This window comes from Canis aureus, chromosome 24 (genome assembly GCF_053574225.1).
Source record: "Canis aureus isolate CA01 chromosome 24, VMU_Caureus_v.1.0, whole genome shotgun sequence".
Taxonomy (NCBI): Eukaryota; Metazoa; Chordata; class Mammalia; order Carnivora; family Canidae; genus Canis; species Canis aureus.
In genome coordinates this window covers 46,006,429-46,021,355 of record NC_135634.1, presented here as the reverse complement: position 1 = coordinate 46,021,355, position 14,927 = coordinate 46,006,429, and the positions used below count along the sequence as shown (strand labels likewise).

The 14,927-nt window shown below is 44.4% G+C and overlaps 1 protein-coding gene across 5 annotated transcripts in view; it reads right to left on the bottom strand.

Moving 5' to 3' along the window:
* DGKD (diacylglycerol kinase delta) overlaps positions 1 to 14,927 on the bottom strand; it is a 110,896-nt gene that overhangs the window by 32,730 nt on the left and 63,239 nt on the right. For all 5 annotated transcript variants that reach the window (XM_077869285.1, XM_077869286.1, XM_077869287.1 and 2 more), the window contains 6 exons: positions 5,274 to 5,378; positions 4,895 to 5,027; positions 3,548 to 3,654; positions 3,030 to 3,155; positions 2,817 to 2,919; positions 2,031 to 2,193 (listed from right to left, as the gene is read on the bottom strand). In XM_077869285.1, the coding sequence (XP_077725411.1) occupies positions 2,031 to 2,193; positions 2,817 to 2,919; positions 3,030 to 3,155; positions 3,548 to 3,654; positions 4,895 to 5,027; positions 5,274 to 5,378 (737 nt within the window). The remainder of the gene's footprint in view (positions 1 to 2,030; positions 2,194 to 2,816; positions 2,920 to 3,029; positions 3,156 to 3,547; positions 3,655 to 4,894; positions 5,028 to 5,273; positions 5,379 to 14,927) is intronic.

Genomic DNA, 14,927 nt, shown 5'->3' with positions numbered 1-14,927 from the left:
CAACCCTGAAATCAAGACCTTAGCTGAGATCAAGAGTTGGATGCTTAACTGACTGAGCCAACCAGGCACCCTGAGTGTCCAGCTTGAGAAGTTGCCACCTGTCTCCAGGAAAGGTTCAAACCTCTCAGCCAGGAGCTGCCTGCCGGCTGCCCCAGCTCCACGCCCCCCCTCCCCCAGCCACCCCACTGTGTCCTCGCCTCTCTGCAGAGAGCATCCTCTGCCTAGGAGGCTGCTACCCATCTCTCTGCCATTAAAACACTAACTGTTCTCAAATGCTAGCTCAGCAGAGAGACTGAGAGTCTCCCCAGTTTAATCTGTATGCTCCTTCCCCTGGGTTCCTCAAGAACCTGTACATGCCCCGTCCATGTGACAGATCACTCTGCCTTGCGACCTCTATCCGTTCGTGTGCTGCACAATCTGAACACAAGGACCCCGAGCTACCTGGGCTTGCATCTGGCACAGAGTCCCGACCAGAGGAAGTCCGCAGAAAACAAACAGGGATGAGTGACACAGCTTGAAACTCGGGCTATCAGCAGGGCAGAGGTCCTGAAGCAGCAAGGTGGTACCTGACCTTCAGGTGCTAGAGAAATGGCCACGTGTGCTCCGCTGGGAACACTGGTCTCCCTCAGGCCTCCCTTCTCTGGAGAAGACGTGACACATCCAGGCTGGGAATCGGGAAAATGAAGCAGTATCTCCAAGTTCTGTGGTGAACTGCAGGAGGGCAAGGCTGCTGCCCAGAAACGGGAACTTCCTCAACCAACTCCACGGCCCTTCCATGGGGGCTTCCAAAACCAGCCCGTCCCCTGCTGCTAACTCCTCTGGCCGGTGGGGGTCTGTGTGCTCGCCCAGATGGGCACTCGGCTGCTCCCGGGTCATGTAGTGTGGCCAGCCGGTCCCACCCATCCCACGGCACCCACCTGACGACCCTGGTGCCCTACGGGGAAACAGCCCAGACCTGTGTGGGATACAAGGGCCTGTGATGACCCTGCCAGTGGTCCCTTTTTTCTTTTTTCTTTTTTTTTTAATAACTACCTATCAAGCAAACAGCAAATATGCTCCTGGGCACAGACCACCACTTCATTGGTGTCTCCGAAGAAACACAATGAACGCAGCCTCTGAGGACCAGGCCAGCCCCAGCCCGTGACTGTTTTCCAACAGCGCCTTATGCCAGTGGGGAAAAGCGACATGCCAGATAGACGACCCCAGGCACCATTGGGCACGTTCCTCTCCTCCGCGGGGTACCCAGGCTCCTGTTCCAGCAACACCCTGCTCCAAAACAACACACTCCTGGGAGCCTCGGAGGCAAATACACCCCAGAGAACACTGTCTGCAAGCACCTTCCACAACAACCATCCTGGACAATCTCCCTTCCAAGCAAGGCTCCTACCTCAGAGCTCCTACGTTGAATTGGTGCTGCCAAGCAAGGAAGCTAAGAGTTCCTTCAAATGACACAATTTACAGCAGCAAATGTTCTCATGTTCTCCACAAATGACACAATGTACAAAAGTAGAAAGAACACCCATCAGATGTCCAAATTACTCTGCCCCACACACACTGGGCTTCACATATCTGCATGTGTCACCGTACCTGCAAGTACAGAGTGCTCGCAGCGTACCTGTGAGGTAAGAGACCTCTAGTGCCCTCCCAAAATGAAGACTTGCCCTTGCGGCCCCCTTAGTACCACGCACCATTGAAAAAGAGGCTGATCTGTAATCACGGACATAAAAACATGTCTGTGCTGACACAGGCGCAAAGCAGAAGGCACGACAGGAGGTCCCAGTAGGTGACCTGATTTAAACGTGTCTACACAAGTGAAATCCACATTCAAAAGCCAGAAAGACAGGCGAGACTATTCTGCTGTTAAGGGTGGGTGCCTTTGCTAATGGGATCTGGGGAGGGGATGGTTCAACAAAGACTTTCTACCCCCTATTTAGATGTTTCTGTATCTCTGAATCTTTTTGTTCATGAGCATGCATTATCTTCAGACAGCTTTAAAGTTCCAAGAAAGATCTATTTTGCTGGCTTCCTACCCGAGGTGTGGTCCTCCGTTCATGAGGTCAAAGACTTGGGCAGGGTTCAGCAGCTGTTTGAATCTTCTGAGGAACTTCACACCCTGGTTGTCCCCACTTTTGGAATTGACAAAGACCAGCAATGGGCTTGTGCAGGATGGAGGGCACGTGGCCTTCCAGAAGCCTGGACATGAGGGTGGAAAGGGAGAGGGGACAATGAGGAAGCTACGCCAAGAGCCCAGTGCGGGGCTCAACCATAGAAAAAGCAGCTGACCCCTGCAAGAGACCTGTAACTTCCATGCACACACCCAGTCACCAACAAGATCTCGATAAACAGTCTTCTGCATCACCCTTCCCCACGGAGAAGAACGGGAGTCCCATCCAGTTGGACCTTGTGTTTAAGTGACTCGATTTCAGCAAGACCATGCGCCTCGCTGCTGTCCTTCCCTTCTACTCTCAATCTGGAGGAGCTACCTTCTGAGATCCGTGCCCCAGTTTCCCACCTCCTACCGACGCCTGTTAACACACACCGTCGTCTACCATCTGGACAGGTGAGCAGGTTCAGGTAAGCATGCTGCTCCACATCTGCTGCCAGATGAAAGCCAGCAGATGGAGCATGAGAGCACCAGCTCCCGTCCAAGTGTGCCCAATGGCCACAGGACTCCACTTAGCACCCCTGGGCTGTCTCCTCTCCCCAACCACATCCTCAAATCACCAGGGTAACCCCCTCTGGCATGGGGGAGGGGAGGATGCCCGGAGAAGGGAGGCTGAGGAAATGGGTGATCCAGGACAGCGTGAGGCACCCACCGTCAGAATCGATGCTGTTGAGTGCGGTGGGTGGGATGACAGACACCTTGCACAGGCCCAGTGGGCACTTGGTCTGTAAGGACTCCTTACAGGACGTGTGCACCTGGAATATATCACAAGGGGTCACTGGCATCCCCTGGAAGTCTCCCTGGCACTGTGGGAGTGGGCGCTTTGAGGGGGGCTGAGAATGTACTGGGGGCTGCACCCACTCACCATGGCCTTGCACCAGAGGCAGCGCCAGTCCTGCAGACGCAGCACGCTGCCACATGTCTTGTCGCACACTGTGCACTTGGCACTCACAGGCAGGTTTCCCTCCAGCCATTGGTGAGGCATGGCAATCTGCAAACCATAGAAGCCTGTGCACTAGGGACATCCCCAGAGCCCCCCACACAGGTGAAGAAGCCCTCACGCAAAAATGCCCTGGAATGAACCCAACCTAGACTTTCTCCTCAGTACAAGTGGGGGGGAGAGGAGGGGCAGGGTCTGCGGTGCACTGCCTGGCACCCCACTCCTTCTGCCCAGGTGGCACAGCACGACCCACGGGGGCTGGCCAGGCTGAGGTGCAGCGGCCGACACAGAGCTCCAAACACACAGTGGGAGCAAGGCAAACAAAAGCCTAGAGCCAGAGAAGCATGTGCAGGTCAACAGAGGCAGGGGGCCTCTTGCCCCAGTGGGAGCATGAAGTGAAGAGTGTCTAGGCAGGATGGCGGGCAGGCTCCCCCAGTGCATACCCCGTCCTCGTCCTCAATGATGTCCTTCCCGATGGAGGCCAGGGTGGTCCACTTGCAGTTGTTGGTGGCACGCACAGCACACCGTTTGTGTGCCTTAAATTTGCACACTGTGAGAGGACAGACAAGAGACTGTCAAGCCTCGACCTTTTCAAGCCTCGTTCAGGACAATGCTCCCCATGCTTGAGGAGCGGTCCAGCATGACCTGTCCTGCTCTTCTAGGACAGCTGGGAAGGAACATGGAGCACTCCCCATGTTGTCAACTACATAGCTAGGGAACACGCTGTCTGATCACAGTGAGACCAGCATGCGGGATAGCAGGAGTCAGCTTCACGGGCCATACACAGGCCCTGACCCAATTCCTCAGCCCTGCCCAGAGGCATGAGTGCCACCATGGACCATGCTACATGTACGGTCACCAAAATTTAAAGACCACAAGGTTTCTATATCACAAAGTTGTTGTCTTCTTTTTTTCTCCACCACTTTTTTTTAAGACTTTATTTATTTAGGGGCGCCTGGGTAGCTTAGTTGGTTAAGCATCCAACTCTTGATTTCAGCTCAGGTCATGATCTCAGGGAGTCGGGCTCCCTGCTCAGTGAGGGTGTCTGCTTCTCCCTCTCTCTCTGTCTCACCCTCCCCCTGCTTACACTGTCACTCTCTCAAGAAAAAGATTTTCTTTTTTTATTCAAGAAAGAGGGAGAGAGAGAGTGCAAAAGCGGGGCTAGGCTGGGAGGGGTGGCAGCAACTGAGCAGGAGGGAGAGGTTATTAAGCAGACTTGCGCTGAGCGCCAAGCACAACGTGGGGCTCGATCTCCTGACCCTGAAATCATGACCTGAGCTGAAATCAAGAGAAGGATGCTTAACCAACTGAGCCTCCCGGGTGCCCCACACCATTTAAAATGTACAAACCATTCTTAATCTCACAGGCTATACAAAACCAGGCACTAGCCCGGGGTTCACAGCTTGTCCGCCTTTGCTCCCGCCCTCTGTTCTTGAGCAACCACTGTAACCCACTCTCCAGATCTGGGAGGTCATGTTTAATCTGTTTATTCACAGCCCAATTTACCCAGGAGGGTGTAACTACCCGGACTGACAGATTTTTAACCGCTTTCCCTATGTTCTTCACATTTCCTCTTTGTGTCTCCCTATTGCCACTTCCTTTTTTTACGTTGTTCCGTTACTGTACAAAATAATAATTTACCAGACTCCCTGGTAGGTAAAATAAACAAGCACAGAGTCCCAGAAATTCTTTATACTGACTGATTTGTGGTGACCATTCAAGGGTTTCTAAAGCTTTGTCAAGTGAAACCTCAAGCCATGTTTCCCAGCAGAGTAACACGCCATTCGTACCTTCACAGGACAGTCCGTGTGATGTGACCCCGGACAGAGCCTCTCGGCACACGTTGCAATAGGTCGGCCTTGCATGGGAACAGGCGTACCAATTGTGCATCCCTGAGAAATGGTCCATGCTGTACTGAGTAGGCTGGAAGAACAAAAGAAAGATGGCAAAGATAAGGTGTCCCTTTGACATCCCTGAATGTGGTAACTTGAACAAGATTCAAAAAATATCCAGGAGAGGAGAGGAGGAAGGGTCAGCCAAAAGGACGAGCAACGAGCCTTAATTTTATAAAGAACATCCTGAGAAAGTGAGTGCCAAGCTGCTCAGTCCAAATATGATTGATAATCGACAGCAGAGTTTCTACAAGAACAGACATTCCTCTTTCCGGACCTCAAAGTGCTCCCTGTTCTGGACGGTCTTCAGCGCTGCAATCCATTCTTCCATTTCTTTCCTGTTATCAGCACACAAGATGAGTTTCCTACATGGAGTGATGACCTACAAAGAAACAAGAAACACAAGCAATAAAGCAACGAACAAAAAACAAATGCTAACAACTATAAAAACTTTTTCAAAATCTACTTTCACTGTATCTATTTTTTTAATGAAAAGAGACTGATTCATTCAGAATCTCAAATGAACAGGATATGAAAATGCTCATCATGGTCATTAAAAAACAAGAAAAGTCTCAAACCAAAAAAAAAAAAAGGAATTTAGTTTATACATTCACCAAAAATCAACATAGTGGACATTCACCAACCACCTACCACTTAGACATGGTAATGAGCCATAGGAAAATTTTAAAAAGGAAAGAAAACACAGTTGCTATCACACTCCAACGAGTTCACGAATTGAGGTCCAGCATGTGAACAGTTTAGGGAAAGGTGGTCCAAGTTACTCTAAATATAATGTTAGCATTTCAAATGTATCATACATAATGTCCTTGTACAAAAATCTCATACCGTGGGACAAGAGAAAAACCACCAGCTACTACACTCAAGGGCCTGAACAACTTAACTGGAAATGAGGTCAGGAACCTGGTAATAATCAACAAATGAAAATTGTATCTACTACATATAACTAGTTTTTACAAATCAATAGAAAAAAATCTTCCTTACAAAAAAAAAGGCTATGAACTTGCATTTCAGAGAAGAAATACAGAAGGGCTAATAAACAAAAAGATAGTTAACTGCTCTAGTCATCAGGAAACACAAATGAAAACAGCCAACTATTTTCCACCCATCAGACTGGCAAAGTTTTGAAAGATGGTAATCCAGTGTTGGCAGAAGTATGGGAAAAAAGAGTCCTCCTCCAGTGCTGACAAGAGCTAAGTAGGGTATAAACTTTTTAGTGAAAAAATTTGACATTATTTACCAAAATTGCAAAAGTCCTAATATTTTATGTACTTTTGTTTTATAATGATGTAAAATATCTACATGGTTCCAGAATCAAATCTACAAAATAGGTACAGTCAGAAGTCCAGCTTTTATTCATGTCCCCTCTACCCAGCTTCCCTCCTTTCCCCATAGGCAGCTTTAAAAAAAAAAAAAAAGAAGAAGAAGAAGAAGAAGAAGAAGAAAAAAAAATAAGAGTATGGTTTTTAAAAGACAGACACAAACACATACATATATATTCCTATTCTCCCTTTTTAAAACAGTAGTATATCACACATATGTATCTCCACGTTTGCTTTCTCATTTAATTCCCTATTCTGCGTACCTCTCCTTAGCAACACGGAGCATTTCCTTGCTCTTTCTTACAGCTGCAACAGAGCTCCCTGGACAGAAGCACCAAAATCTATTCAACCAGGTCCCTATTAATAGAAATTTACGTTGTTGAACATCCTTTTCTATCTCCAACAGTGCCGCAATGAGCAGCCTTTTCACTGACCTCATATGCTTCCCAGTGTATCTGGGGGAGAAGTTCCTAGAAGCAGAACCACCCTGACAAAGAGTAAGCTCCTGTCATTTTGCTGCCAAACTCCCTCCCCAGGGCTTGTGCATTGCAACCAGCAGTGTCAGGAAAATACCTGCTTCCCAAGGATTCACCTATAAAACATGTTACTTAACTTTTGGATTTCTGCCCATCTTATAGCTTTAATTTAAAATTAGCAACACCCAGTTTAAATTATTAGATGATCATGTTTCTGGTTCAGAAATATTAGAAATGGTGTTTTATAAACTATCTCTAGTGATTTCTATGACCACCTATAAAGCTTAATCACAGAAGGGGATAATTAGAACTGGGTCACAAATGCATAGTTCATTTTTTCATGTCACCAGGATAACCACACATAGGGGCCAGATTGGGGAGGGAGGGGAGCGGGAGGAGGCTGGAGGACAGATGACAGAGGATGGGAGAAGCTCGGTGCCCTCCTGAGGGTGGGGGTACAGGGGGCAGCCACTCTCCTTTATACATGGAGAGTACCAAGAATAGCCCATATCCCAGCATCTGCCCAGCAAGCACATGCTGAGTGTCTGCTCTAGACCTGAGATTCCAAGACTATGACAGGCAAGGTTCCTACTCACATACAACTTACAGTGGGGAGAGACAGAAAAACAAGAAAACAATTTCAGACACTGACAAGGCCCTGAAAACAAAGTGGGCACGTGAATGGGGCTGGTGAGTGCTTTGTACAGTCAGGGAAGCCCATGGGAGAGCTGGCCACTGCCAATGGCCTGGGGTCTGTGCTTTAAGAAATTTTCATCAGCAACTGTCTATAAAATATCAGCAAACATTTCTTTATTATTCATCCTGGGGTGAGTTTTAATATTAAATAAAAATTTTAAAATTCAAATTTTTATCATTGTAATAAATACAGTTCAAGAACTCAGGGTTCCGAGTTAAGAGTTATGCAATATGATAGTTAACAGAAGAGAACAATGACATTTTTTATGTCCATTCTATTTTAGGTCTTGTTTCTGCTGCTCCTGTGACAACAGTTACAAGATGAAGTGCCCACGTTATTCCAGAACTCAGCTATGTTGTCCGAGAAGATGGATCTTTGGGCCCATCATCTTCTACATGCCAAAAGAGAGGGGTTTCATGGAATAGCTTCGTGAGTACTGGGCACCACAGGGCGGCAAGTCATACACAAAACTGTTGTGTTTAAAGGGAGCTAATATGAAACAAATGATAGATGACCTCACTTCCTCAATCTGTGTGATTGTTTACAGGGAGGAAACATGGACAGATAAATGTCCAAAAACCTGATTTAAGTCGTTTTAAAAAAATTCTTACTTGTGTAGCAGGTTTGAAGAAGCCTCAGACAGACTCAGAGCTGAACCCTACCCCACCACCGAGTGGCCAGGATACGTGGGCAGACTGTCCGTGTTTCCATTCTGGAAATCGAGGATGACAGGAGTTCACTACCTGAGTTGTCAGGAGACTGAAAGGGACCAGTGTGCACAGGACTTGCACAGCCAGACACGTGGCTTCTAGGATACTCCTCCAGGTCTGAAGCCCTGACGGGCTGTGTAACTGGGAGCAGCTACATCCCCTCCCTGTGCCTCCACGTGCCCCTCTGAAGGCTGGGGCTGTAACATCGATGCCACACCCCAGCGTCACACTAGCACGGAAGCACGCTCTCACACACAGCAGCCACCCCGACTCTCTGCGCTACTTCAGTCTCTAGCCTGATCTTAGGGCATTATCTCTTTGATAGGGCCATGTGACACCTCCCCACCCCTCCAGACTATCCTAGTACCAACAGTCCATGTCCCAGATCATGAGAATTGTCACAGAAGACTCCCACAGAGGACTCCCACCATGTTCTGTCATCTTTGAGACAGAATCCATATTTCTTAGCAGTCCACAAGACTGGTCATGACTCCCAACTCCTTGAAAGACTCCTCTTCACCCTGGTTTCCCCGGCAAGGTCCTCAATAGCCTCTGGCCCTGAGGAAGCTTCCAAACACCAACCAGCAGTACCTCACACCCCAACAAAGGCTTCTTTGTTTCCTTAACACCAGCCTGGAGCCAATGAGAGACGGATGAGAGACGTGAGGACAAAGGGGCCTCCTCAGAAGAAAAGGAAAACGAGTGGGTGCTAATAAAAGAGCAGTCTTGGATAAGGCTTCTTATTATTCAATTCCTTGATTTTGGAGACAGAGTGGGCAGGACAGGCCCCAGGACAGAAGCAGGTACTGGATGAGACCGCTCTTGGCTGCTCATGCAGCTCACCAGGACAGGAAGAAGGCGCAGGAAGAGATATTCCTAGAAATAATAAAACTGTCCCTCTGGACTACAGCCAAGACCATAACTCTTAGACACCAAGGAATGATGCAAAAAAGGTGAAACTGTTCCCAAAATCCAGCCTTTACACCGGAAAGACTTTAGAGACCAAAATGCTCTGTATTTTTCAAGCAAAGAAATGACTCACATAACTACATCAACGAAATGGTAAATGCAAATTAAAAGTAAGGTCATACATGAATCAGTGACATCACAGAGATTCAGTGGGCCGGGATCCATGACTGGAATAAGCAGACTTGGTACCAAGGGAGACTAATACTACAGAGCAAGATGACAGACCACGACACAGAAACCCACTAACTGGAAAGTGAGAGCACACTACAGACCTTGGAGCCGGCAAGACAAGAGAGACTAAAAGATAAAGGGTATCACAGAGAACATGGCAGAAGCAGTTCTCTCCTAGTCTGCAGAGGCAGGCCACGAAAGCAATAAACAGAGGTGAATCTTCAGACACTTACTGAAATTCTCCTGAGGGTAAGAGAGCTTAAAAACCACCAAGAAAAGGGGTACCTGGGTGGCTCAGTAAGTTACCAAGGGGTGCTTGGTTTTGGCTCAGGTCATGATCTTCAGGGTCATGGGATCAGGCCTTGCATCAGGCTCCCGGCTCAGCATGGAGTTCGCTTGAGATCTGCTTGCTTTCTCTCTCTCTCTCTCTCTCTCTCTCTCTCTTTCTCCTGCCACTACCCCCATGTTCTCTAATAACTAAAATCTTTTTTAAAAACTAATTAAAAAATAAAAACAATCAGTAAGAAAATAGACCAACTAATCAAAAAATGGACAAAAGACTCAAATACCTATTACACAAACGACCAATAAGGCATATGAAAATGGACCCAATCTTGTTAGTGATCTGGCAAGTGGGCATTAAAATCCCAGCATGGGGATCCCTGCCTGGGTGGCTCAGCGGTTAAGCGTCTGCCTGTCGAGTCCTGCGTCGGGCTCCCCGCAGGGAGCCTGCTTCTCCCTCTGCCTGTGTCTCCACCTCTATCTCTGTGTCTCTCATGAATAAATAAATAAAATCTTTAATTAATTAATAATTAATTAATTAATTAATTAATAGAAAATCCCAGCGTGGAGTAGCTTTCATGGTGGCTGAACTGAAAAGGATGGCCAATACCAAGTATCGGTGAGGATGTGGATTGACTAGAATACCCATACAGTGCTGGTAGGAAGATAATTTGGTGCAACTACTTTGGAAAACAGTAAAGTTGGACTCATGTATACCCTATACCTCAGCAATTCCACCCAAACACTTCCCATCAAGACACAGACAAATATTTATGGCATCACTACTGTTAATAGGCATACAGTGAATACAACCCAAACAATCAGCATTGGTAGAGTGGATACATACACTGTAACATATCAGTATAGTGGAAAACCACAGAACAATGAGAACAAACCATCTATTGCTAATAACAATGTATTTTACAATACTGAAATAAAGAAGCCAGACACAAAAGAACATTTATTGTTCATATAATTTTATTGGCATATATAAAGTTAAGATAAACCAAGCAAAGTTAATTGATGGTGCTGGAAGCTAGCTGCTTCCTGTAGTTGTCTTGTAGTTGTTCTTGGGGAACAAGGGTCCACAGGAGAGCTACTAGAGCCTGTTGATGTTCTATTCCTTAATCTGGAACATCTATTAAGCTGTGCACTTGTAGTAAGTGTACTTTTCCGTATATATGCTATATTTGAGTAAAAAGGATACAGAACTTGGAATAAAACCAACCACATAACTGAGTCAAAAGAAAAATGGCATAGCTTCCCAGACTCTTGAACAAAGTCTGGCTAGAAACCCAAATGTACAAGAAATAGGCAAAAGAAGATGGAACTGTGTGAATGAACATGAGAGACTGACAGAGCTATACTAAAATAGTGTTAGAAATGGATCCAAAGGCATCCGACTGGCTCAGCTGGTTAAGGATCCAACTCTTGATTTTGGCTCAGGTCATGATCTTAGGGTCATGAGATCGAGCCTTGCCACTGGCTCCACACTCAGCACTGAATCTGCTTGTCCCTCTCCCCATCACTCTGCCCCGGCCCATACACATGCTCTCTCTCAAATAAATAAATAAATAAATAGGAAGGAAGGAAGGAAGGAAGGAAGGAAGGAAGGAAGGAAGATAGATAGATGGATCCAACACGGGAAAATGTTTAGTCTTACTCGTTAGATAAATGCAAATTAAAATTACGAGAAATACTTAACCTACTGTATTCATAGAGATCAAAAGTTTGATACTATGCCATCAACTCCCATATGTTACAGTATAAATTAGTACAGCTCCTATGGGGAACATTGGTGAAATCTAGCAATTTTTTTTTTAAGATTTATCTATTTATTTGAGAGAAAAGGAACACATGAGCAAGCATGAGTGGGAGGCAGGGGGCAGAGGGAGAGAATCTTCAAGCAGACTCCCAGCTGAGTGCAGAGCTTGACACTGGGCTCTATTCTCCTGACCCATGAGAGCCTGACCTGAGCCAAAACAGTCTGATGTTTAGCCAACTGAGCCACCCAGGCGCCCCAATCTAGCAAACTTTAAAATATACATCTTTTGTCTTAGCAATAGTGCTTCTATAAATTTAACCAACAAATATATCTTCATGAGAACTGCCATTCACAGTATATACAGGGTTATTCAGGGCAGCATTCATTATAAGGACAGTAAGAAAAAAAAAAAGAAAAAGGACAGTAAGAGTGTAAATAATTCAAATACTGATCGAGGTAAGCCTGACAGAGACTAGCTCCATAAATTGTGGTGCATTCACACAAAGGAGTACTACACAGTCATTGAAGAGATTGAAGCTACTTCTTAACGCACTTTCAGGGAACAAGTGCTCAAGTAACAATGTGGGTACAAAAGGAAAAAAGACTAGTGGCCTCTAATAAGGGAACCTCTGAGAACCTGGAAATTTCCTGCATAAACCTTTTTTCCTTTCAATTTCTGTACCATGTACAGGCAGGAATTCTTATTTAAAAATATAATTATTAGGGGATACCTGGGTGGCTTAGCGGTTTAGCGCCTGCCTTTGGCCCAGGGTACGATCCTGGAGTCCCGGGATCGAGTCCCACATCGGGCTCCCTGCATGGAGCCTGCTTCTCCCTCCTCCTGTGTCTCTGCCTTTCTCTCTCTCTGTGTGCGTCTATCATAAATAAATAAATAAATAAATAAATAAATAAATAAATAAATAAATAAACAAACAAACAAATAGATAGATAGATAGATAAAACTTTAGAAATAATAATAATTATTATTATTAAAACAAACAAAGCCTCGTGACTCATCTCTAGTTTCACAGCACTGTGGTCAGAAGAGATGCACAGAATGACTTCAATTTTTTTTTGCATTTGTTGAGATTTGTTTTGTTTTGCCCAGTATCTCATCTATTCTGGACAATGTCCCATGTGCACTTGAAAAAATGTGTATTCTGCTCTTTTAGGATGGAAGGTTATAAATATGTCTATTAAATCCATTGGGTCCAGTGTGGAAATTTGGCAAGACCATAAATACATGGAGGTTAAACAACATGCTACTCAACAATGAATGGGTCAACCAAGAAGTCAAAAATTACACGGAAACAAATGAAAATGAAAACACAATAGTCCAAAATCTTTGGGAGACAGCAAAAGTGGGTTCTAAGAGGGCAGTCTATAGCAATACAAGCCTATCTCAAAAAACAAGAAAAATCTCAAATAAACAACCCAACCTCACACCTAAAGGAGACAGAAAAAGAACAATCAGAACCCAAACCCTGCAAAAGGAAGGAAATCATAAAGATTGGAGCAGAAATAAATGATAAACAAACAAACAAACAAAAAAAAACAGATCAATGAAACCAGGAGATGATTCTTTGAAAAGATCAGCAAAATTGATAAACCTCTCGCCAGATTTATCAAGACAGGGGGCAAAGAGAAGCCTCAAACAAAATCACTAATGAAAGAGGAGAAATAACAGCCAACACCACAGAAATACAAACAATTATAACAGAATATTATGAAAACCTATATGCCAACAAATTTGGACAACTTAGAAGAAAAGCATAAATTCCTAGAAACATAACTACTAAAACTAAAGCAGGAAGAAAAGAAAACTTGAACAGACCAGTTACCAGCAATGAAATTGAATCAGTAATCAAAAAACTCCCAAAAACACAAAAGCCCAGGACCAGAAGGCTTCACAGGCAAATTCTACTAAACATTTAAAGAAGAATTAATACCTATTCTTCTCAAACTATTACAAAAAATAGAAGAGGAAGGGAAGCTTCCAAATTTATTCTATGAGGCCAGTATCAACCCTGATAACCAAAACCAGATAAAAACACAAAAAAAGAGAACTACAGTCCAATCTCTCTCATGAATAAAGATGCAAAAATCCTCAACAAAATACTAGCAAACCTAATCTGAAAGTATGTTTAAAAAAATAAAACAATCAAGTGGGATTTATTCCCAGGATGCAAGGGTAATTAAATATTTGCAAAACAATCAATGTGGTATGTCACATCAATAAGAGGATAAAAACCATATGATCAATTCGACAGAAAAATGCAGAAAAAGCATTTGACAAAGCACAACATCCATTCATGATAAAAACCCTCTGCAAAGTAGGTCTTGAGGGACCTACTCAACATATCTCAACATAATAAAGTCCATATATGAAAAACTCACAGCCAACATCATCCTACCCTCAAAAACACTCAAGAGCTTTCCACCTGGGGTCAGGAAGACGACAAGGATGTCTACCCTTAAGATTTTTATTCAACATAATATTGGAAGTCCTAGCCACAGCAATCAGACAACATAAAGAAATAAAAGGCATCCAAATTGGCAAAGAAAAAGTAAAGCTCTCGGTATTTGCAGATGACATGATACTATATATAGAAAACCCTAAAAGCTCCACCAAAAAACTACAACTGATAAATGAATTCAATAAAGTCTAAGAATACAAAATCAATGTACAGAAAACTGTTGCATTCCTATACACTAAGAATGAAGCAGCAGAAAGTGAAATTAAGAAAACAGTCCCAGGGACACCTGGGTGGCTCAGCAGTTGAGCGACTGCCTTTGGATCAGGGGGTGATCCTGGAGTTTCGGGATCAAGTCCTGCATCGGGCTCTTTACAGGGAGCCTGCTTCTTCCTCTGCCTGTGTCTCTGCCTCTCTCTCTCTCTCTCTGTTTCCCATGAATAAATAAATAAAATCTTAAAAAAAAAAAAGTCCCATTTACAATTACATCAAAAACAATAAAATATCTGGAAATAAGCTTAACCATAGAGGTGAAAGAGCTGTACTCTGAAATCTATAAAACAGTAATGAAAGAAATTTAAGACAATGCAAAGAAATGGAAAGACACTGCATGCTCTCACGTTGGAAGAACAAATATTGCTAAAATGTCTATACTACCCAAAGCAATCTACTGATTGAAAAATCTACTGATTCAAAATCCCAATGGCATTTTTAATAGGACTAGTATAAACCAATGCTAAAATTTGTATGGAACCACAAAATACCTCAAATAGCCAAAGCAATCTTTAGAAACAAAACTGGAGGTATCACAACTCCAGACTTCAATTTATACTACAAAGCCATAGTGATCAAAACAGTATGTACTAGCCTAAAACAGACACAAAGATCAATAAAACAAAATAGAAAACACAGAAATAAACCCACAATTATATAGTCAATTAGTCTTCAACAAAGGAGGCAATATGCAATGGGAAAAAGACAGTCTCTTCAACAAATGATACTGGGAAAACTGGCCAGCTACATGCAAAAGAATGAAACTGGACCACT